This window comes from Phyllobates terribilis, unplaced genomic scaffold (assembly GCF_046119375.1).
Source record: "Phyllobates terribilis strain yellow unplaced genomic scaffold, ASM4611937v1 Scaffold_13__5_contigs__length_258822181, whole genome shotgun sequence".
In the NCBI taxonomy this organism is placed as follows: Eukaryota; Metazoa; Chordata; class Amphibia; order Anura; family Dendrobatidae; genus Phyllobates; species Phyllobates terribilis.
The window spans coordinates 228,420,425-228,445,141 of NW_027362773.1; the positions used below are offsets into that span (position 1 = coordinate 228,420,425).

A 24,717-nucleotide genomic window follows, 5' to 3' on the forward strand; every position below is an offset into this window, starting at 1 on the left:
CCTAAGGAATTCAGATACAATCTCTCTTGGAATGGGGAGCACTAATATTTTCTCTACTCTTCTGGTCAGGACTAGTGTTGAGCGACTTCGGCACGAATATAGCACATTCGGATTCATGATTGCAAAGGCGAGCAAATTTTCTTAAAATCGGAAAAGTTTGAATTTGCGCGGGACCGTGAATACAGGGCAACCACGACGTTTTGAACAGTTTTGTTAGCATAGTACAAGTGTATGATGAGCTGTGACATGTGCCAGGTGAGTGTGGGGGCTGTGGAGAGCTTAGAACAGGTCAGATCAGCGGCGCACTGTTTGTTTGTTTTTTCCTGTGGGCTGTAACTTTAACTGAGGAAAGCGCGGCCAGCCAATCATAGCGCAGGAAGCATCTACACTGTCCAGACATAAGGGCTTCTGCAATTGGCTGCAGAAATCACATGTCCTCTCAATATAAAAGGCGGCCATGTTCCCTCAGCGCCATTATATCCATGTCACTGCTGGAGACATACGCAGCTCCGTGTTCTCCTGCGTAATGAGAGATATTAGCTAGATAGATGAGCGCTTGTGTGGTAGTCAGATAGTGTAGATAATTCCTGGCCTGTGTACCTCTGCAACCGCTGGTGCAGCACATTTTTGGTGTTCTTGTGCAAGTACTGAGATTCTGACAGAAACAGGGGGCCCATGCCATACAATAGTGCTGTGCACCGCTGGTATAGAGCTCCATGTCTCACTATACCTTGAATCTTTTTTTGCACTTGCTAATGTGATCAAGCAAGCGCAGTGCACCTTTTCATTTAGTGGGGTTGAAATTGTGCTCTGCACAGTCTGCAGAGTTTCTTATTGCAGAGCACAAAATCAGTTTTTTTTCTGTTATTGTGATATTGAAAGATGTGTGCACTAAAGTTTTTTTTTAGTGTCAGATACTATTTTAGAGGAGTTGAACTTCAGGTGGTTTCAGAGTAAAAAAAATAATTTTTTTCTCTTGCTACACCCAGTCCAAAAAATATTTTTTCCTGTGCCAGAAGTCATACAGTGCTAAAAGCCAGCTACTACATCAATGGCTGTCAAAGTCAGCTGGACGCAGAGCTTATGCAGAGTAAACCAAAATATTTTTTGCTCTGAGTAAAGTGATACAGCTGGCTAGATCTGAGTCTGAATTTTGGAGCATATATTCTATGTCATACTGGCCTCATCCATATTCAAAAAATAATTTCTTCTGTTCCTAAAGTAATACAGCAGGGGACATCTCAGTTTGAAATTGTTTGGAGAATATCTCGTAGGTTTTATCGGCCTCATGCACACTAACAAATTTCTTTTGTCTGTTAGTAACATTATACGGCAGGCCATATCTTACCTTGTCATTTAGTGTCGCTGAAATTCAGGTGTGTGCTGAGCTATTGCACAGGAAAAAAACATATTTTTCTTTAGTTAATTGCGTGCTCCTACCACTGTATCTGACCAACATGAGTGAGAAAAAGAGAGGGCGTGGTGGAAGGGGGAATAGGCTTGGTGTTCAAGGTGTACGTGGGGTACGTGGTAATGTTAGTGAAAGCACTAGTGAACCAACACAAGCAGGTCCTATCCAAAGACACCTGACAACTTATGTTAGTGGACAGCCTACTACACTCCCTTCCTTTGGCAGCCGTACAGCGATACGCCTTGTTGATAAGGCCCAGAATGAGCAGGTGCTCCAGTGGATGCCAGTGCCCTCTCCTCTTCTTCCTCCACCTCAACATCACATATAGTACAGTCCACAGAGGTGGCACCCCCAATTACCCATGCTTTTCCCCGCGTCACAACTGGCCAACTGCCCAACTGACTGTAGCAAACGACAGATGGGCGAGTCTGTAGAACTCTTCACCCATTCTACACCATGGGCATCAGAAGTGTGCTCCAAACAGACAGAGTCAAGGGGAGGAAAGCATTTGCACCGATGCCCAACATTTTTTAGCTTGGATTCGGGGCAGGACGAAGTAGGGTCCGAGCAGGTTCCTGACCCGCGTCACCAGAATTTAACCGCAGGGGAGAGAGGTGATCCCGATGAGACTCGAATACGGCTCATGCGGACTGTACTGTGCTGTCAGAGCAACAAGAGGAGAGGGGTCACTGAGGGCTAGGAATGGGATAACACATTGGATGATGACGAGGTTGAAGATCCTACTTGGTGTGAACCCAGAGTCATGCAGCCGAGTAGCTCGTCTAAGGAGGTGGAGGAGGAAGATGAGGAGGTTACATTTCGCCCTACGGCGCAGACACGGAGTGATGCAAGCACGAGGAGCACTGCATCCTTAGCCACAACCGTGGCTGTGGCCAGCAGTGGTCACGGGTCTGCAGCTTGCAGGGGCTGCAAGGGTTGTCTAGCATGGGCCTTTTTTGTCACTGCAAAGGATGAGCCAACTCACGTTATCTGCAAACTTTGCGATAAAAAAACTCAGTAGAGGGAAAAACTGCCATAATTTGATTACTAAATGCATGAATGTTCACATGCTCAAACAACATTCTTTACGCTGGGAATCTTACCGCGCTGAAATGCGGACCAGCGCACTAAAGCAACCATCAGCTGCCCCATCAAACGCACCCGCTTCATCTTCCTCCTCCTCTGTTACCGTGCCAAGTATTGTCACGCAGGTCTCCCATCGCAGAAACTCCGATTCTTTAACCTCTCCAGTCAGGCTGAGTGAGAGCCCATCAGCTGTAACGGAAGTGGACACTCCTGCTGTGTTTGTTTCACCGAGCACACCGCATGTTTCTCAGTCCACCATAACATCTGCACCTCACTCACGCTCCACCAGTTTTTCCGGTTCACCATACTCCACCCTCTCTCAGCACCTTAGCCAGCCTTAAGTCCCGCAGTTGTGGTCACATAAAAGATTGTTTCATCCTATGCATGACAAAGCTAAGAGGTTGAACTCCACCATCTCCAATCTGTTGGCCACGGAAATGCTGCCTTTCCGACTGGTAGATACAGACGGTTTCCAAAAACTGATGGCCGTCGCAGTCACCCAGTACCAGTTGCCCAGTCGCCATTACTTCGCTAAGAAAGCTGTGCCTGCGCTACACCAGCATGTCACACACAACATCACCCGTTCCTTGTCTAAATCTACGTGTGCCAGGGTGCATTTCACCACAACCACCTGGACGAGTAAGCATGGCCAAGGGCTTTACATCTCACTGACTGGGCACTGGGTGACTCTGGTGGCTGTGGGGGCAGGCGGGAAAGGGGCTGCTCCACAAATCTTGGAATCCCCTCGGCTTGCAGAAGAAACCTCTGTATTTCCCACTTCCTCTGCTGCTTCTGCATCCTCCACCTCCTCTAGGGCCTCCACCTGTGCACTCACCCTCTGCCTTAACAAGACACACGTTCCGAAGGTGCGGAGCGAATACACACCACCTCCGTACTGCGCAGTCAGGGCTCTCCGTAATCAGGCAGTCTTCAAATAATATGCCTTGGAGATCGCAGTCATACAGGTGAACATTTGTGGGCAGCTCTCCCGGCTCCGTTTGAGCAATGGCTGTCTCCGCTGAACCTAGAGCCAGGGAAGGCGTGTGCTATAACGGTGCGAACCTGTTAGCGGCACAATGCAGAGGCAAGCTCGCACACGTGCCTTGCATGGCTCACATCCTCAACCTGGTTGTACAGCGATTTCTCCGCCACTATCCTGGCCTGGATGAGCTGCTTCACAAAGTACGGAAGCTGTGTACTCCCTTCCGCCGTTCGCACCCCTCATGTCATCGATTTGCATCGATACAGAGATCTTTGTCTGTGCCAGTTAACAGGTAGATCTGCGATGTGCCGACGCGGTGTAATTCCACTCTGCACATGCTGCAGTGACTGTGCTGGCAGCAACGAGCTCTGACGCAGTATGTCATGACGTATAGCTTGGGGCAACGCAGTACGGACTTGGGGCATATCACGTTTGCAGAGTGAGGACAGATTAAGGACCTCTGCACCCTTCTGCACGGTTTTGAAATGGCTACTAAACTGGTCCTGCGGCAGGAGGTGGTGGTCCCAGAAGAAGAGGAGGATGCGGAAGGGATACCAATGTCTCAAATTTCCAGACTACTGTCACACAGGCGGATGCCAAGTGACGGTGGATTAAAGCGATCGAGGGGGTTTGGTGATACCAGGCAGACTGTTAGTGAAGATGCAGGAGCCGAGGAACTAATGGAGGTGGAAGAGGTGATGGGCGAGCAGCTGTCAGAGTATAAAGAGGATAATCATCCCCTGTCGTTTGACCGTGGTTTGCAGATGGGGACAGAGGAAACAAGCATCAGTGTTAGGCAGCCCACAATACAGCCTGACTTTGGACCTCCTGGAAGAGCCCGACATATCAGTGCCTTCTTGATGCACTATCTGCAACATGATCCCCGTATAGTTAGGATTCGAAATAATGCTGACTACTGGGTTGCCACTCTGTTAGATCCACTTTCTAAGAGTCAATTTTGCCAGTTGCTTCCCGCCCTGGAAAGGGACCCGCTTATGTTGGAGTATCAAAACAAGCTTTTAAGCAACCTTAATAGAGGTTTTCCCCAAGAAAGCAATGAGGCACACAGTGTGCATCGCAGCTGTAGTCTTTCAACCTCCGCCACGTCAGTTTGTCAATGCCAAAACATTAGCAGAAGCAGCAGAGTAAGTGGCAGAAGCAATTTCTGGGAGTCCTTTTACACATTTTTTGCACCAGCTCGTGCACCAGCACAAGAGTACAAGTCTGACACATGGTGAATGACTGGAGAGATTGGTGGAGGAGTATCTAGAGCTTAATACCATCAGGGAGGATTTTGACCCTTTTACATTTTGGTCTTCAAAAATGGATGAATGGCCTGAGCTCGCCTCTCACGCCTTGGAGGTTTTATCATGCCCCGCAGCCAGTGTTCTCTCTGAACGTGTGTTCAGCGCTGCTGGTAGTGTCTTGACGGATAAGCGCACCCGGCTGTCCCCTGAAAATGTAGACCGCCTAACTTTCATCAAGATGAACAAACCATGGATCTCCAAGGACTTTTGCACCCCAATTGCAGACTGTACAGCGTAGGCGATGTTGTCGTTTTGAGTGTGCTGCATTGATCTCTTGAAATTGCAGTCTGTGATATCGCTTCTGTGCCTGCTCTTGCTGCTGCTGCAGGTTTTAGGCCAAATTTTGGTAAATGTGGAGAATTCTGATTGTGTCTCTATTAGTGATGAGCGAGCACTAAAATGCTCGGGTGCTCTAAGCTCGGGTCGAGCACATTGGAATACTTTTGTGCTCGACCCGAGCAACGAGCCCAATGTAAGTCTATGGGAAACTCGAGCATTTTTCTGGCAGTCTCCCCCGGCGGTCTGCAAAATGTAAAAAATTGCCCAAATCGATGGGAACAGTGCTCAATTAAACGTGAGGCAGGCAGGGTATATAGGAGGGTGCATGAAAAACCTAGCAGGGCACTTGGAATACACTAGAGCCCTCCCTATTTTCATGCACCCATCTCTTTAAAAAAAAGCCGGCCGGCAATTCATCAGCGGCATATACCGGTACCCGACAATTTAGAACAGAAGGAATAGAGCATCACACATAGATTAGATAGATATTATATATGTGACTAACATGTTTCTAAGTACAGTGACAGTGTTGGTTACTGTACTTGTTATTTAGTGTTAAAATAAAGGATTTATTAAAAAAAAAAGTGTTTTTGTCTCTTTAAAAAGCCGGCCGGCAATTCATCAGCGGCATACATCGGTACCTGACAATTTAGAACAGAGAGAATAGAGCATCACACGTAGATTAGATAGATAGAAACATGTCAGCCACATATATAATAAGTACAGTGACAGTGTTTGTTACTGTACTTGTCATTTAGTGTTAAAATAAAGGATTTATTAAACCAAAAAATTGGCGTGGGGTTCCCCGTAATTTTAGTCTCTAGCGGAGGTTAAGCAGACGGCTGGGGCAGATGTTTGAAGCCTGGGAAGGGGGTAATACCCACGGAGCTTCCCAGGCTACTAATATCAGCCCCCAGCTGAATACCTAGCCTTTACTAGCTATTAAAATGGGGGACCCCCCCCAAAAAATGACGTGGAGTCCCCCCCTATTTTAAAAGATAGCAAAGGCTAGGCTGACAGCTGGGGGCTGATATTAATAGCCCAGGAATATTGGCCCCCTTCCAGGCTAGAAACACCAGCCGTCAGCCGCCCCAGAAATGGCGCATCCATAGGATGCAACAATTCTGGCACTTAGCCTCGCTCTTCCCACTGCCCTGTAGCGGTAGCAGTGGGGTAATAGGGTTGGGTTTGATGTCAGCTTATAATGCCAGCTGACATCATGCCCAGGTTAGTAATGGAGAGGCGTCTATAAGACACCCCCATTACTAACCCCATAGTCAAAGTTAACACAAACACCCAGAATAAAGTCCTTTAATTGAAATAGACACATTCCTTTAATGTTCTAAATTAAACCCTACTTACCGTATCGCCCATTCCAGCTGAAGCCAATGTCTTCTGCAATAAAAGTAAAATAATAAACCTGGAATAACGAGGCTCTGGTGGCTTCGTTTTGGGAAGGCCTTTCTGGGAGGATCAAAGACGAGCTGGCCGGTCATGACATACCCACCTCTCTGGATGACCTAGCGTCTTTGGCCACGTGGATTGACATCAGGGGCCAGGAGCATTCTGAGAGAAGACCTTTACACCTTGCACCTACCTTCCAAAAACCGGTCTCGCAACAGTCTCTGCCTCGGCATCCACCCCAGAATCTATGCAAGTAGACCAGGTGACGATAGTCAAGGCTCGCCCGGAGGTCCGCCGCGCTGAGGGACAGTTTGTTGTGGCAGTTCGGAGCATGTAATCCGCTCCTGTCCAGAGAGACCAGGAAACTCCAGAGCCTAGGATCGCTTGGAGAGGTCATCCTGGGCAAGAATTCTTCCTCTCCATCTCTGACTCTCAGTATCAATATCCTGCAGCAACATCCATTTTTTCGAGACTGCTTATCTGTATTCCGGTGCTGCTGGGAATCTCATCCAACAAGCCATTGTGGAGCAGTATCATATTCCTATCCAACGTCTTACAGATCTGTTGGCGGTTTCTTCGGTGGATGGGAGGCCCCTTTCTGAGTCCATCTTCACCGAGCCCGTGGTTCTCCAGATACAAGGAGATTTTCTCCGAGTGTAACATTTCTATGTGCTGTCCGGTCTCGCTCATCCTTTGTTGCTATGACTGCCTTGGCTACAGAGACACGAGCCGGTCTTGAATTGGAGTTTTGGGCGAGGTGCTCCGCTGGGGTCAGGAGTGTCACAAAATCTGCCTCGTTTCTGTTCGTCCAGCCCGACCTCTGTCCACTCCATCTTGTCTACCTGGCTTACCGGCACACTACTGGTTATATGCTGACGTCTTTGACAAGAGGGAGGTTGAGACTCTACCTCCACATAGACCGTATAATTGCCTCATCGACCTCATTCCCGGTGCCTCACCTCCCCGTGGTCGAATCTGCTCCCTTTCGTTGGCCGAGACCCGTGCTATGTCTGAATACATTGAGGAGAATCTTGCTAGGGGATTTATCCAGAAATCCACCTCTCCGGCTGCAGCAGGATTCTTCTTTGTCAAGAAGGTCGGCTCGCTTCGACCTTGTATCGACTATAGGGGACTAAATCGAATAACCATAAAGAACAAGTATCCTCTGCCACTCATCTCTGAGTTGTTTCATCACCTCACGGGCGCTAAGATCTTCACTAAGCTTGCCCTCCGTGGATCATACAACCTTATCCGGATCCGCCAGGGTGACTAATGAAAGCTGGCATTCAACACTCGGGATGGCCACTACGAGTAACGGATGATGCCCTTCGGACTCTGCAACGCATCACAGTCTTTCAAGAGCTGGTGAATTACATCTTCCGAGATCTTCTCTACACATGTGTGGTGGTGTACCTGGACGATATCCTGGTGTTCTCTTCAGATGTTCCTTCACATGGGAGAGACGTTCGACAGGTATTGCAGAGTCTCAGGAAGAATCGTCTGTATGCCAAATTCGAGAAATGCATTTTTGAGCAGACTTCTCTTCCCTTCCTGGGATACATAATCTCGGAGACCGGCCTTAATATGGATCCCGAAAAGGTGTCTGCCTTTTTAAAATGGCCCCGACCTGAGGGGCTGAAGGCCATTCAGCGGTTTCTAAGATTTGCAAATTATTACTGCCTGTTCCTCATTTTTCTTCCCGGGCTGCTCCCATTTCTACCCTGACCCGCAAAGGGGTTAATCCCAAGGAATGACGTCCTAGGCGGAAAGTACCTCTGTGTCCTTGAAACAAGCCTTCTCTTCTGCTCCGGTGCTGCATCGTCCGGACTGTAAAAAGCAGTTCTTCCCGGAGGTAGATTCTTCTTCCTCAGGTGCCGGAGCATTCCTCACCCAGAAATCCTCGTCCAGGCGAATGGTGACCTGTGATTTCTTTTCCAAGCTCTTCTCTCCCTCGGAGCGCAATTATTCCATTGGAGATCGAGAACTGCTTGTCATCAATCTGGCGCTGGAAGAATGGCGATTCTTACTAGAGGGGGCCCTGCATCCGGTGGTCATCTACACGGTCGCCGGGTCAGAAGTAGGAGGAGAGAGAAAATATAAAATCAGAAGATACTAGAGTAGTCGGTAAACAGGCCGGGATCACAAGAAGAAACAAAATAGACAAGCTGGGAGGTGAGCACTGAGGACTGAACCAGAGGAGAACAAGGCTGTATCTGGCAGCTTCCGGCATTATGCTTTGAGCTTTAGTAGGATGTTGTGATTTCCATTTGAGTTAAGTAGGGAGCGTGTTTGACTTTGGAAGAGCGGATTTTGCTGGATTGGTTTATGGAAGCCATGTTGCTTTTCAAGAGCCTTTGAGCCACTAATGATGTGGAAACCTCTGTTTATCCATTGACAAGTGATTGACCTGAGTGAGGGCTTTTTTTTGTGAGTTGAGTACAAGTTTTTATTGGTATCATTTTCGCCTACATAACATTGTTGGTGGATTTATATTCCATATTTGTGAAGAAGAATGAACAAACAGTTGAACACCATACTTTACTGGTTCATGCTTTGAGGTTTTTTTATTAGACTGTGAACTGTTATTGTCTTGATGAATAATTCAATGTTTTCACATAACTTGCCATTTAAACTGACAGTTTAAGTATAAATGTTCAAAAGTATAAATTTCAAGAATATTTTATTCAAATATAATCTTTTTTGTTTACTTAACAGATGACTGTACCAGGAGATCAGAAGGACAGCTGACATCTTCAATTTCCAAATCAGATGATCTTGAGATCCCACAGGATACAAGTGAAGTGAATGCTATTACTCCAGATATACCATCATCCCTTCACAGCAAAGATCTGTCATCTGATCCTTTGAAACAGGTCCCATCTTCTGCTTCATTAGCAACAACTAAGGAAAATCAAAGTCACAAAATAAGCATTAAAAAAGGAACTGCTTCTAAAGCTAAGAAGCCATTTTTACATTCAGAATATGGAAATAGTTTTCCCCTTGAAAAGTCTTGTTTTAAACATCAAAAAATACACACAGCAGAGAATAGATTTTCTTGTTCTAAGTGTAGGAAATGTTTTCACAAGAAATCAAATCTTGTTAGTCACCAGAGAACTCACACAGGGGAGAAGCCTTTTTCCTGCTTAGAATGTGGGAAATGTTATACTCTGAGATCAACTCTTGTAATACATCTTCGAACTCACAAAGGAGAGACGCCATTTTCATGTTCAGAATGTGGGAAATGTTTTAACCAGAAATCAAATCTTGTTAGTCACCGGAGAACTCACACAGGAGAGAAGCCTTTTTCCTGCTCAGAATGTGGGAAATGTTTTGCTTCGAGATCAACTCTTGTTATACATCTTCGAGCTCACAAAGGGGAGAAGCCATTTTCATGTTCAGAATGTGGGAAATGTTTTAACCGGAAATGGAATCTTGTTATACACCAGAGAGCTCACACAGGGAAGATGCCTTTTTCATGTTCAGAATGTGGGAAATGTTTTAACCAGAAATCAGATCTTGTTAACCACCAGAGAACTCACACAGGGGAGAAGCCTTTTTCCTGCTCAGAATGTGGGAAATGTTTTGCTTCGAGATCAACTCTTGTTATACATCTTCGAGCTCACAAAGGGGAGAAGCCATTTTCATGTTCAGAATGTGGGAAATGTTTTAACCGGAAATGGAATCTTGTTATACACCAGAGAGCTCACACAGGGAAGATGCCTTTTTCATGTTCAGAATGTGGGAAATGTTTTAACCAGAAATCAGATCTTGATAAGCACCAGAGAACTCACACAGGGGTGAGACCTTTTTCATGTTCAGAATGTGGGAAATGTTTTAACCATAAATCGGTTCTTGTTAAGCACCAGAGAACTCACACAGGAGAGAAACCATTTTCATGTTCAGACTGTGGGAAATGTTTTGCAAATACATCAAATCTTCTTAGTCACCAAAGAACTCACACAGGGGAGAGGCCGTTTTCCTGTTCAGAATGTGGGAAATGTTTCAACCAGAACTCAGATCTTGTTAAGCATGAGAGAACTCACAGAGTTGGGAAGCCTTTTTACTGTTCAGACTGTGGGAAATGTTTTGCAAATACATCAAATCTTCTTAGTCACCAAAGAACTCACACAGGGGAGAAGCCTTTTTCATGTTCAGAATGTGGGAAATGTTTTAACCACAAATCATATCTTGTTATACACCAAAAAACCCACACAGTTGGGAAGCCTTTTTCCTGTTCAGAATGTGGGAAATGTTTTATGGTGAGATCAAGTCTTGTTACACATCTTCTAACTCACACAGGGGAGAAGCCATTTTCATGTTCAGAATGTGGGAAATGTTTCAGCCGGAAATTTAGTCTTATTACACATCTTCGAACTCACACAGGGGAGAAGCCATTTTTATGTTCAAAATGTGGGAAATGTTTTACAGAGAAATCCAGTCTTATCAAACATCAGAGAATTCACACAGGAGAGAAGCCTTTTTCATGTTCAGAATGTGAGAAATGTTTTATGGCGAGATCAAGTCTTGTTACACATCTTCTAACTCACAAAGGGGAGAAGCCTTTTTCATGTTCAGAATGTGGGAAATGTTTTAACCGGAAATGTAGTCTTGTTACACATCAGAGAACTCACACAGGTGAGAAGCCATTTTCATGTTCAGAATGTGGGAAATGTTTTACTCAGAAATCATATCTTGTTAAGCACCAGAGAACTCACACAGGGGAGAAACCAGTTTCATGTTCAGAATGAGGGAAATGTTTTACAGAGAAATCAAGTCTTATCAAACATTAGAGAAGTCACACAGGGGAAGAGCCTTTTTATATTCTTAATGTGGAAAATGTTTTACTTGGAAAGACACACTTTTATATAAAAAAAATAATCTTCCTAATCATTGAGTGCGTCCTCTAGACTGGAGGCAGCTTCCTGTGACAGAGAACAATGAGACAGTGTAATTCCTGATCAGTGAGAGAACTGCTCTCTCCTCCATCCCTACACTTATCTAACTGGTGCCGAGCAGGAGAGGAAGGTACCGGGACCTGTACCAAGGCTGCACGTCCTGAGATGAGCAGCTGAAGAACTTTCCACTAGGTCAAGGACCTTTCAGAAGATATAACACTGTTTTCCATATTTTCAAAAGTTGTTGGGTTCAGTTATGAAATGAGTAATTTCTTAATGATTTTGACCTCCTGAATTCAAATTGGACAAGGAAAATGTTTAGTTGTTTCTTGTTTCTATGATATCAGAGTTTTTTTTCCTATTACTGCTGCATATAATTAATGCATAAAAGTTTCAGTACTTTGAAACATTATTATTTTTGCAAATATACAGATTCAGAATATTTTGTTATGCCAATTTTCTGATATTTATTTAGAAGCAGCTTAACAACCATTTGCATAGCTAAAACCTGTCCTAAACACTATTGCGAATTATAAACCGTTAAAGAAATTGCACTACAAAATTTGGTCCTCATTCAGTGGCTACTCTTTTTTTGTTTGTTTCTTGTACTTCTGCTTTGTATCATCTCTTACAATTGTCCAATAGTAATCTCCATGCATTGATGGATTTAATTTTCTTTGATATCTTTTCTCCTTAACCGCAATATATTGGTTAAATCTCTCACCGTGCTCATCGCTCACTGCTCCGCAGTTTGGTGGCTAAAAGTCTAGAATGGAAGAAATTAATCTTTAAGGACATGTTGCTGCTAAGATCCTTTTTTTTGAGGAGAATTACCACCACCTCTTCATTGTTACTGTTTCTGCTCTTGAGTTTCCCAAAAATTTGTCACCATGAATGCAAATGTTAACCATGCAGCCTTTTCCTTGCCCTGCCACAAAGGAAGAAACTCCTCATCTTAAAGAAGCTTACGAATCTGAGGTCCTTCTTTTATCTTTGTTTCCCTTAACTTTGGAAATTTATCCGTGAAGTGCATGAATGCTTTTACATTTTTATCCATTGCCTTTAAAAAGTTCTTCATTAGGCCCAACTTGATAAGATTTGGTTACCACTGTTGCCTAGGTGGGTCAACAAATTGTGGATGCAGGACAGTGTTACTCCCGTGCTGAAGTTTATGTTGGAGAGGCCAGTCTCTTTTATTGTAGTGATATTCTCTTGCACGACTATCCCACTCACATAGAAAGCAGCAGTACTTTTGTGTATCCACCCTGGAGACCATGTAAGGGGGCAAGCACCTTGACGGCATGTGAGAACAAGCAGATGGAGGAGCTCCGGCCAAGCATCTAGCTATTTATCCGATATAGGACCTGACGATCATCCTGAAAATCGCCATCTACTGGATAACTTTCTGAGTGTGGAGGTACAGTACAGACAAAGTTTGGACACACCTTCTCATTTTAAGATTTTTCTGTATTTTCATGACTTTGAAAATTTTACATTCACACTGAAGGCATCAAAACTATGAATTAACACATGTGGAATTATATACTTAACAAAAAAGTGTGAAACAACTGAAAATATGTCTTATATTCTAGGTTCTTCAAAGTAGCCACCTTTTGCTTTGATGAATGCTTTGCACACTCTTGGCATTCTCTTGATGAGCTTCAAGAGGTAATCACCGGAAATGGTCTTCCAACAATCTTGAAGGAGTTTCCAGAGATGCTTAGCACTTGTTTGCCCTTTTGCCTTCACTCTGCGGTCCAGCTCACCCCAAACCATCTCGATTGGGTTCAGGTCTGGTGACTGTGGAAGCCAGGTCATCTGGCGTAGCACCCCATCACTCTCCTTCTTGGTCAAATAGGCCTTACACAGCCTGGAGGTGTGTTTGGGGTCATTGTCCTGTTGAAAAATAAATGATGGTCCAACTAAACGCAAACCGGATATAGTAGCATGCCACTGCAAGATGCTGTGGTAACCATGCTGGTTCAGTATGCCTTCAATTTTGAATAAATCCCCAACAGTGTCACCAGCAAAGCACCCCCACACCATCACACCTCCTCCTCCATGCTTCACGGTGGGAACCAGGCATGTAGAGTCCATCCGTTCACCTTTTCTGCGCCGCACAAAGACACGGTGGTTGGAACCAAAGATTTCAAATTTGGACTCATCAGACCAAAGCACAGATTTCCACTGGTCTAATGTCCATTCCTTGTGTTCCTTAGCCCAAACAAGTCTCTTCTGCTTGTTGCCTATCGTTAGCAGTGGTTTCCTAGCAGCTATTTTACCATGAAGGCCTGCTGCACAAAGTCTCCTCTTAACAGTTGTTGTAGAGATGTGTCTGCTGCTAGAAATCTGTGTGGCATTGACCTTGTCTCTAATCTGAGCTGCTGTTAACCTGCGATTTCTGAGGCTGGTGACTCGGATAGACTTATCCTCAGAAGCAGAGGTGACTCTTGGTCTTCCTTTCCTGTGGCGGTCCTCATGTGAGCCAGTTTCTTTGTAGCTCTTGATGGTTTTTGCAACTGCACTTGGGGACACTTTCAAAGTTTGCCCAATTTTTCGGACTGGCTGACTTTCATTTCTTAAAGTAATGATGGCCACTCGTTTTTCTTTACTTAGCTGCTTTTTTCTTGCCATAATACAAATTCTAACAGTCTATTCAGTAGGACTATCAGCTGTGTATCCACCAGACTTCTGCACAACACAACTGATGGTTCCAACCCCATTTATAAAGCAAGAAATCTCACTTATTAAACCTGACAGGGCACACCTGTGAAGTGAAAACCATTTCCGGTGACTACCTCTTGAAGCTCAGCAAGAGAATGGCAAGAGTGTGCAAAGCAAAAGGTGGCTACTTTGAAGAACCTAGAATATAAGACATATTTTCAGTTGTTTCGCATTTTTTTGTTAAGTATATAATTCCACATGTGTTAATTCATAGTTTTGATGCCTTCAGTGTGAATGTACAATTTTCAAAGTCATGAAAATACAGAAAAAATCTTTAAATGAGCAGGTCTGTCCAAACTTTTGGTCTGTACTGTACTTTGCTCCAGGGGGAAAAAATGACTAGGAAAAGCTACAGAAAGACGGCGGAGAAGCAGGCTTTCAGCTCCAAGATCTGGAGACAGATTGAGCAGGGGAGATGAGGAGGGAAGTGGTGGCCAGGCGGGAGCAATTTGCCTGCACAGAAACACAGGTCTCAGCAGGTGATGGTGGCCTTCTTATAGCAGCTAAGCCGCAGCTGTGTACGGGCTCCAGAGCAGAGGAGTTGGATGAGGAAGTGAGAGAGGCAGCCACATTGATGGAGGGTCGATAAGACCGCAAAACTGCATGTGGCACAGTACTCACTGCCCCACAGCCTAATTTGCACCATTGGGACATACAGGTACCTGAGGAACCTACTTACAAGATGTTTTCATGGCTGTGGTACATTGTAAATTCTCTATCTGCTTTGAATGTACATTTTGGGGGTCTTAAAGATGAGAGAACAGGTATATGTCACAAACTGCAGAAAACAGCAGGGGCAGTGGAAGGCAGAGTCAGCACCATTCAGGATCAGATAGCCGATACAAGCAATGAGAGCAGGCTTGCAGCACAACAAATATCAGCACAGCTGGCGAAAACATATGACCTTGAAAATAGATCTAGGTTCAATAATACACCACTTATTGGTGTGCTTAAAAAAATAGAAGGCTCCTCTACTACTGAATTCTTTGAAAACTCGCTGAAATTAATAATCGGGCTTGAAGCCTTAACTTCCCCTAAAGGCTGTAGAACGAGTTCTTGTGCTGGTTGAAATTGTACACTACCAGGACATAGATATTATCCTGCAGCAGGCAAGGGATCACCCAGATGTAACGATTAATGGATCCAAAATCTGGATCTTGCCAGATTATTCTATAGAAGGGCAGAAACAAAGAGCCTCATAACTTGATATCAAAAAACATCTGAGAGATCTATACATTCTATATTTAATTATATACCCTGCCAAGTTAAGAGTGGTAGCCTGAAGTACTGTGCACATTTTTCAAGATTCAAAAGAAGTCCTTCACTGGCTGGATATGAATGAGAGTCATAGAACAAAATAGGGGAAAAAATAACTTTGGAGGAATATATCATATATTAACAAAAAGGGGCAAACCCCTTAGTAGAATCCCTCACTAGTAAGTCATAAAATATAACTTTTATTTTTACTTAATTAAAATTACTGCAGAGTATATCTAAAAGTGTCCCTAATCTGTTAATTTTTCTTTTATATGGTATGCTATGTTTAATGTAGGTGAAACCCAGGGAGTCACCAGCTTTACAACAGAATGGGACAAGCACACACTATAGCAAATGTCCCCCCAACATGTTTCACCGCAAATGTGGCATCATCAGGGTATGGGACATTGGCAGAAATGGCCACCATGCCAGACACGCCACCTGTATATACCCATTGTATATGTATCCACAGCCAATTCAGTACTTTGTATCAATAGTGCAGGAAATGATTGCACAATCCTAGCTCATCTAAAGAACGACCAATCACATTATATTAGTGTCATAGAAAATATTAAAAATGTCTGAAATCCTCTCACCAAACCCCTCTTCCCTCCTCCCCTATCCCATTTGCAGTAAGGATAGGAGATGGTAATCTAAAAAGCTGCTTCTATGTAAAATGACAGTATACACAAGAAGCAACAAAGTTAATTATCCAGGTTAATTACCATGCAAAAGAGAGCTCCTGGTAGCACAATGACCAGGGAGATGTACTGTATATTGTGCCTAGACAAAGAGAGGGCTGACTAATAGACACAGTTTAACATATGGGCCAGGGACTGAATGAAGATGTGTATTTGCATAGAGATAAAGAGTAGAAAACCTGAAAGAAATATAAAACATCTCATTAAGCGTCAAAGAGAATCTTATCACACTCATGGTCCTTCACATTTACACATTCCTTTCATTCCCAAATATCTGCTGGACACGTAGGCACTCAAAGAAAATATAGAATAGCAAAATTTCTAGAACTCCGATTATGATGGGACATGTATTTTTAGCGGCAGGGCTAATTGGGAAACAATATGCATATTTTTTAATATTTGTGAGCCCTGCCGGTGAGCTGTAGCTCAATAGTGCAAAACAGTGACAGCAGCTGGGTCATGTTTGATCTCTAAGGAGAGATAAAATCTGAATAAAAAATATGGCAGCAATCACCAACTTTTGTGATCATGCAGCGACGAGTTATCGCATAAATTATGGATTTAATAAAACCATAAAGGGCTGAGACAAGCCCACAACCTGGCCCATGTGAGGTCATCACAGAGGGAGTGTGTGGCCAGGGCCCAGTTTGGCATGAGAGATCAAACCGAATGATGATCTGGGTTCGTGCTGAGAGATACATTTTTTAGTGTCAGTAGGGCCCACGTTTACAGAACGGCCAAATCTGAGTGCTCTCCTTCAGGTAAACTGAATCGTTTCTGCGATCGGTATGGTAAGTTCTTCTGTTAATCCCTTTTATTTTATGTAACTGTACATGCTGTATTGTTTTGTCCCCTTGTAAAATTTTTCATATATTTTTTTCATAAACATTGCCTCTCTTTGGAGTAAATATAAAATTGAATGGTTCTGTTTCTTTTGCTCTGTAATCGTGCCTCGCCCCAAAGACGCTACTAAACAGCAGGCGTCCAATCGACCTGTATTGTGTTTTAATAGTTAAAAAAAACTGGTGGTGGCAGCTAATAAATTTCCTGGGTTGTTGTGGTGTTAGCAGTGATCGTCTGGGGGGTATACAGTGAAGGAAATAAGTATTTGATCTCTTGCTGTTTTTGTAAGTTTGCCCACTGACAAAGACATGAACAGTCTATATAATTTTAAGGGTTTATTAATTTTAACATTGAGAGATAAAATATCCCCCCAAAAAATCAAGAAAATCACATTGTATAAATTGAATAATTTGTTTTGCATTTTGCAGTGAGAAATGAGTATTTGATCCCCTACAAACCATTATGAGTTCTGTTCTTGCAGACCAGTTAGACGCTCCTAATCAACTCGTTACCTGCATTAAAGACTGCTGTCTTACATACTTGCCTTTATAAAAGACTCCTGTCCACAGACTCAATTAATCAGTCAGACTCTAACCTCTACAACATGGGCAAGACCAAAGAGCTTTCTAAGGATGTCAGGGACAAGATCATAGACCTCCACATCTTGGGTTATATTTACACGTAGCGTTTTTGATGCGTTTTTGCACTTTTGCATTGCTTTCAACGGTGAAAAATACATTCACCCGTAAATTTCATTTTAAAATTTTGCTACCTTATCTGGCTATGTGGTGTGTGAGACCTGATCAGACACATCATGTTTCATTTATGAAAGAGGGACTCTGAAAGTCACAAAGCCTATTTTTACAGGGCCATCGGACGGTCTTTACTATTGTTAAAGGTACACCAGCCGGCTATGCTTTGTTGTTCCTATTATTAAACAGTGGGTCTCCTATAATGTTATTGGGTATGCAGTGACTGCAAAGGCTGCCAAAAATGTGGACGCACCTCAACACCTCTTTGAAGAGACATACAGTGGGTACGGAAAGTATTCAGACCCCTTTAAATTTTTCACTCTGTTTCACTGCAGCTATTTGGTAAATGCTGAAAAGTTCATTTTTTTCTCATTAACCCCTTTAAAGCCCAAGACGTATTAATACGCGTCTGTGCCCTGGGCTTTAAGAGCCTGATACGTATTAGTACGTCTTTGCAAACGCGCCTGCACACAGGCTGTGCGGGCGCGATCGCCGCCGGGTGTCAGCTGTCCTGCACCGCTCCCGGCACACTAACCCCCGCAATGCTGCGATCGAAGTCGATCGCAGCATTGCGGTGGCAAGAGGAAGTGATCGCAATACTCACCTCTTCCGGCCTCCAGCTCTGTCTGCCGCGGTTTCCCGGATGTTGCCATGATGACCCGATGTCGGTCATGACAACATCCGGGTCACCAGACAGCAGGAAGATATTTTGGTCATGCGCAGTGCATGACCAAAATATCTTCTGCATCTGCAGCACTGACAGCCTGTATAGCACAGGGATGGTGCTCTATTCCTGTGCTATGCAGGCAATCAGAATAAAAAAAGTGAAAGTGGCATAGTGGGACAAAGTATAAAAGTAAAAAAAGTGTCAGAAAGTGAAAAATAAAAAAAATTGTAAAAATATTAAAGAAAAATAAAACAATCCACCAAAACTAAAAATATAATGTACCCATCAATAAATATTATTATGAAAAAACAAACAAATAAAAGTACACATATTTGGTATCGCCGCATCCGGAACGACCTGACCTATAAAATTGTCCCACTAGTTAACCCCTTCAGTGAACACTGTGAAGAAAAAAAAAAAAAACTAAGCAAAAAACAATGCTTTATCATCATACCGCCAAACAAAAAATGGAATAACACTGGATCAAAAAGACGAATGTAAATAAAAATGGTAGCGCTCAGAATAAAGCAATGCAAAAAAATATTTTGTTCTATAAAATTGCTTTTATTGTGTAAAAGCGTAAAAACATAGAAAAATTAAATAAATGTGGTACCGCTGTAAACGTACTGACCTGATGAATAAAGCTACCTTATCAATTTTACCACACGCATAACAGAATAAAAAAAAACAATTCCTGAATTGTTGGTTTTTGTTTATTCTGCCTCCCAAAAATCGGAATAGAAAACGATCAAAAAATGTCACGTGCCTGAAAATGGCACCAATAAAAACGTCAACTCATCCAGCAAAAAACAAGCCGTCACATGACTGTCAGCCAAAATATGGAAAAATTATAGCTCTCAAAATATGGCGATGCAAAAACTAGATTTTACAAAAAAATGCGTCTTTTAGTGTGTGACAGCTGTCAATCATAAAAACCCGATATGATTCTGGTATATCTCTAGTCGCACCGACCCGAAGAATAAAGTCGTCTAATCACTTATACCGCACGAGGAACGGCGTAAAAAATAAACTCTCGGGTTAGGGTTGTGTTAGGGTTGGGCTAGAGTTAGGGTTGTGCTAGAGTAGGGTTAGGGTTGGGCTACGGTTGGGGTTGCGGTTGGGCTAGGGTCAGGATTGGGATTTTTTTCAAAAGTAAAAAAAAAAAATATGACGATATGGCAACTAGTGTTGAGCGCAAGTGATCGCTACTTGAGTTTGCATCAGGTGCTCGGGTATGCATGGAGTATCGCGGGTGCTCGAGTCTCCGTCCCATATGCTTCGTGGCCAAAAAAAACTCGCGGGGATTGCCTGCCATGCACTAGCGATCCCCGCATGTTTTTTTGGGGGTGTCTAATAACCGTGAAACATGCGGGCGGGGACTCGAGCATGTCACTCGAGCACCCGTGATACATGGTGCATAACTGAGTACCCGATGCAAACTCAAGTAGCAAGCACTTGCGCGCAAGACTAATGACAACTTATTCAATATGATGACCTAATGTTATCAAATTCTGTGTCGTACGTCTGGGTTCAAAATGTTAATTATACCCCTTGATAAAATCCTTGAGGGGTGTAGTTTCCAAAATGAGGTCACTTGTGGGGGGTTTCCACTATTTAGGCACATCAGGGGCTCTCCAAACGTGACATGGCGTCCGCTCTCGATTCCAGACAATTTTGCGTTCAAAAAGTTACACAGTGCTCCTTCCCTTCTGAACTCTGCCGTGAGCCCAAACACTGTATTTTCCCCACATATGGGGTATTGCGTACTCAGGAGAATTTGCTCAAAAGTTTTTGGGGTCCATTTTCTCCTCTTACCCTTGTGAAAATAAAAAAATGGGGCTAAAACATCATTATTGTGGAAAAAATTTGATTTTTTTAATTTCACGGCTCCATGTTATAAACTTCTGTAAAGGACTTGGGGGTTCAGGGTGCTCACCACACATCTAGAAAAGTTCCCCGAGGGGTCTAGTTTGCAAAATGGTGTCACTTGTGGGGGGTTTCCACTGTTTAGGCACATCAGAGGCTCCCCAAATGCAGGATGGTGTCCGCTAATTATTCAAGCAAATTTTACATTCAAAAAGTCAAATGGCGCTCCTTCCCTTCCGAACCCTGCCGTGCGCCCGAACAGTGTTTTTTCCCAACATATGGGGTATCTGCGTGCCCAGGGGAAATCGCACAACAAATTTTGGGGTCCATTTTTCCTGTTACCCCTGCGAAAATAAAAAAAAATTGGGTCTAAAGTAACATTTTTGTGAAAAAAGTAAAATGTTCATTTTATTCTTCCACATTACAAAAATTCCTGTGAAGCACCTGAAGGGTTAATAAAGTTCTTGAATGTGGTTTTTAGAATGGTGTCACTTTTGGGTATTTTCTGTAATAAATAACCCTCAAAGTGACTTCAAATGTGATGTGGTCCCTAAAAAAAAATGGTTTTGTAAATTTTGTTGGAAAAATGAGAAATCTCTGGTCAACTTTTAACCCTTATAGCTCTCTAATAAAAAAAAAAAAATTGGTTCCAAAATTGTGCTGATGTAAAGTAGACATGTGGAAAATGTTATTTATTAACTATTTTGTGTGACATATCTCTCTGATTTAAGGTCATAAAAATTAAAAGTTTGAAAATTGCAACATTTTCACCAAATTTCCATTTTTATCACAAATAAACGCCAGTGATATCGAAGAAATTTTACCACAGTCATGAAGTACAATATGTCATGAAAAAACAATCTCAGAATCAGGGGGATCCGTTGAAGCGTTCCAGAGTAATTACCTCATAAAGTGACAGTGGTCAGAATTGTAAAAATTGGCCTGGTCATTAACGTGCAAACCACCTTAGGTTGTAAAGGGGTTAATAGCCTATGACGTATTAGTACGCTGCAGGCTATTACCCCCGATTCAGCACGGACTCCGACGCTGAGCCCTAACTGAACCCGCAACATGTCAGCTGATTTATACAGCTGATATGTGCCCGCATCAGCCGTGGGTGGAATCACGATCCACCCACGGCTGTTAACCAGTTAAACGCCACTGTCATTCTCTGACAGCGGCATTTAACCGCGTCGGAAGCGCGGCCTTAGCCCCGCCTATCAGTAACCCCATCACGTGATCGCGGGTCACTGATGGGTGGGCATGGCAACCCGGGGTCTTCCGCAGACCACTGTGGTTGTCATGTCTCACTAGCTATAAGCGCCACCTAGTTTCTACTGCGCCACTATCAGGAAGCTGCAGCTTCTAGTCTCCTATGGAGACTATTGAAGCATGCAGAAAGTGTAAAAAAAAATGGTTTTAAAAATATATCACCCCCCCTTTCGCCCCATTCAAAATAAAATAATAAAAAAAAATTCCCACATACACATATTTGGAATCGCCCGATCTATCAATATAAAAAAAGAATTAATCCGATCGGTAAACGGCGTAACAAGAAAAAAATTCTAAACGCCAGAATTACGTTTTTTTGGTCGTCGCAACATTGCAATAAAATTCAATAACGGGTGATCAAAACATCGGATTTATCCCAAAATGGTATTAATAAAATCGTCAGCTCGGCACGCAAAAAATAAGCCCTCACCCAACCCTAGATCCCGAAAAATTGAGACGCTACTGTTCTCGGAAAATGCCGCCATATTTTTTTTTTTTTTTTAAGCAAACTTTGGATTTTTTTTCACCACTTAAATAAAAAAGAACCTATACATGCTTGGTGTTTACGAGCTCGTAATGACCTGGAGAATAATAATGGCAGGTCACTTTTAGCATTCAGTGAACGTGGTTAAAAAAAAAAAAAACTGGAATTGCATTTTTTTTTGCAATTTCACTTCACTTTGGAATTTTTTTCCCGTTTTCCTGTACACGATATGATAAAACCAGTGATGGCGTTTAAAAGTACAACTCGTACACATGGCCATATTGACTGAAAAATAAGGCTATGGCACTGGGAAGATTAGGAGCAGAAAACGCAAAAACAGAAAAATCCAAGGTCCTTAAGGGGTTAAGTAAACTCTGCACCCCAACTTGACTGAAAAAAAACGGAACTGTAGAAATTTTTGCAAATTTATTAAAAAAGAAAAAATGAAATATCACATGGTCATATGTATTCAGATCCTTTGCTCAGTATTGAGTAGAAGCACCCTTTTGAGCTAATACGGCCATGAGTCTTCTTGGGAATGATGCAACACGTTTTTCACACCTGGATTTGGGGATCCTCTGCCATTTTTCCTTGCAGATCCTCTCCAGTTCCGTTAGGGTGAATGGTGAACGTTGGTGGACAGCCATTTTCAGGTCTCTCCAGAGATGCTCAGCTGGGTTTAGGTCAGGGCTCTGGCTGGGCCAGTCAAGAATGGTCACAGAGTTGTTCTGAAGTCACTCCTTTGTTATTTTAGCTGTGTGCTTAGGGTCATTGTCTTGTTGAAAGGTGAACCTTAGGCCAAGTCTGAGGTCCAGAGCACTCTGGAAGAGGTTTTCATCTAGGATATCTCTGTTCTTGGCCGCATTCATGTTTCCTTCAATTGCAACCAGTCGTCCTGTGCCTGCAGCTGAACAAAACCCCCATAGCATGATGCTGCCACCATCATGTTTCACTGTTGGGATTGTATTGGGCAGGTGATGAGCAGTGGCTGGTTTTCTCCACGGATACCGCTTAGAATTATCACCAAAAAGTTCTATCTTCGTCTCATCAGGCCAGAGAATCTTATTTCTCATAGTCTGGGAGTCCTTCGTGTGTTTTTGAGCAAACTTTATGCTGGGTCTCATATGTCTTGCATTGAGGAGAGGCTTCCATCGGGCCACTCTGCCATAAAGGCCTGACTGGTGGAGGGCTGCAGTGATAGTTGACTTCCTCCCATCTCCCTACTGCATCTCTGGAGCTCAGCCACAATGATCTTGGGGTTCTTCTTTACCTCTCTCACCAAGGCTTTTCTCCCATGATTGCTCAGTTTGGCTGGATGGCCAGGTCTAGGAAGACTTCTGGTGGTCCCAAACTTCTTCCATTTAAGGATTATGCAGGCCACTGTGCTCTTAGGAACCTTGAGTAATGCAGAAATTCTTTTGTAACCTTGGCCAGATCTGTGCCTTGCCACAATTCTGTCTCTGAGCTCCTTGGGCAGTTCCTTTGAGCTCATGATTCTCATTTGGTCTGACATGCACTGTGAGGTCTTATATAGACAGGTGTGTGCCTTTCCAAATCAAGTCCTATAAGTTTAATTAAATACAGCTGGACTCCAATGAAGGAGTAGAACCATCTCAAGGAGGATCACAAGGAAATGGACAACATGTGACTTAAATATGAGTGTCTGAGCAAATGGTCTGAATACTTATGACCATGTGATATTTCAGTTTTTCTTTTTTAATAAATTTGCAAAAATTTCTACATTTCTTGTTTTTTTTCAGTCACGATGGGGTGCAGAGTGTACTGTAATGAGAAAAAAATGAAATTTTTAGAATTTACCAAATGGCTGCAATGAAACAAAGAGTGAAAAATTTAAAGGAGTCTGGAATACCTTCCATACCCACTAGAGGAGGGCCTCAGTAAAAAAAATTGTTCCCTTTATTAAGGAGTGGGTCTCACATACTGGTAATGCCCATGCACTAAGTGCATGGGCTGAAAAACATTTACCCCTGGGGGGTATCCATGAACATACTGTATAACATACAGAATGTTAGAGGTAGGACCCTAAAAAAAATTCCTACGGGCATCAAAAACACCCTTAAAAAAAATTATGTAGGTGTTGCATCATGGTCACCCTTGTGACATGGTGGTGGAGGATGAGGAGAAGGAGGACTAGAGAAAATAGACAAAATCAGGAAGTGTATACCCATGTCTGGGTGTGAAGAGGTGCATGGGAATAGTCCCCCCCCCCCCCCCCCCAAAAAAAAAACCCCACTGGATATGACTTTGTTTCGCTGCAGTTATCCGGTGGTGTTGAGAAGTCTAGCCCAATTCAGCCGTTGTTCACTTTTATAAGAGTCAGCTTGTCAGAATTTTCAGTTGACAGGCAAATGCGTCTATCAATTATAATGCCCCCAGCGGCACTAAAAGGCCGCTCTGACAGAGCGCTAGCAGCAGGGCAGGCCAGGACCTCCAAGGCGTAGAGAGCCAGTTCATGCCACGTGTAAATCTTGGATACACAATAGTTATAAGGCACATAGGAATCACGGAAGACATTGGTATGGTCGGCAAGGTACTCCTTCAGCATCTTCCAAAACTTTTCCCTCCTTGTGAGAGTACATCAGCATCAGGGCCTGGGGACTGTGGGGGGGGAGCTGAGAAAACTGTCCCACACCTTTGACAGTGTTTCCCTGCCTCTGCTGCATCGTATTTGTGTCTCCCTCGCCTGTACTCCTTGGTTGTCCAACGAACTGTGACCTCTGCTGCCAGCATTTTCAGATGGGAATTTTTTTAATATTTCTACAAGGG

General features: G+C 43.4%; 1 protein-coding gene across 1 annotated transcript in view; it reads left to right on the forward strand.

Annotated features, from left to right (window-relative positions):
- Positions 1-12,769, forward strand: part of LOC141174421 (uncharacterized) — a 41,829-nt gene extending 29,060 nt beyond the window's left edge. The window contains exon 7 of the mRNA XM_073659336.1: positions 9,185-12,769. Coding sequence (XP_073515437.1) covers positions 9,185-11,217 — 2,033 coding nt within the window. The 3' untranslated portion in view covers positions 11,218-12,769. The remainder of the gene's footprint in view (positions 1-9,184) is intronic.
- Positions 12,770-24,717: the final 11,948 nt, after the last annotated feature.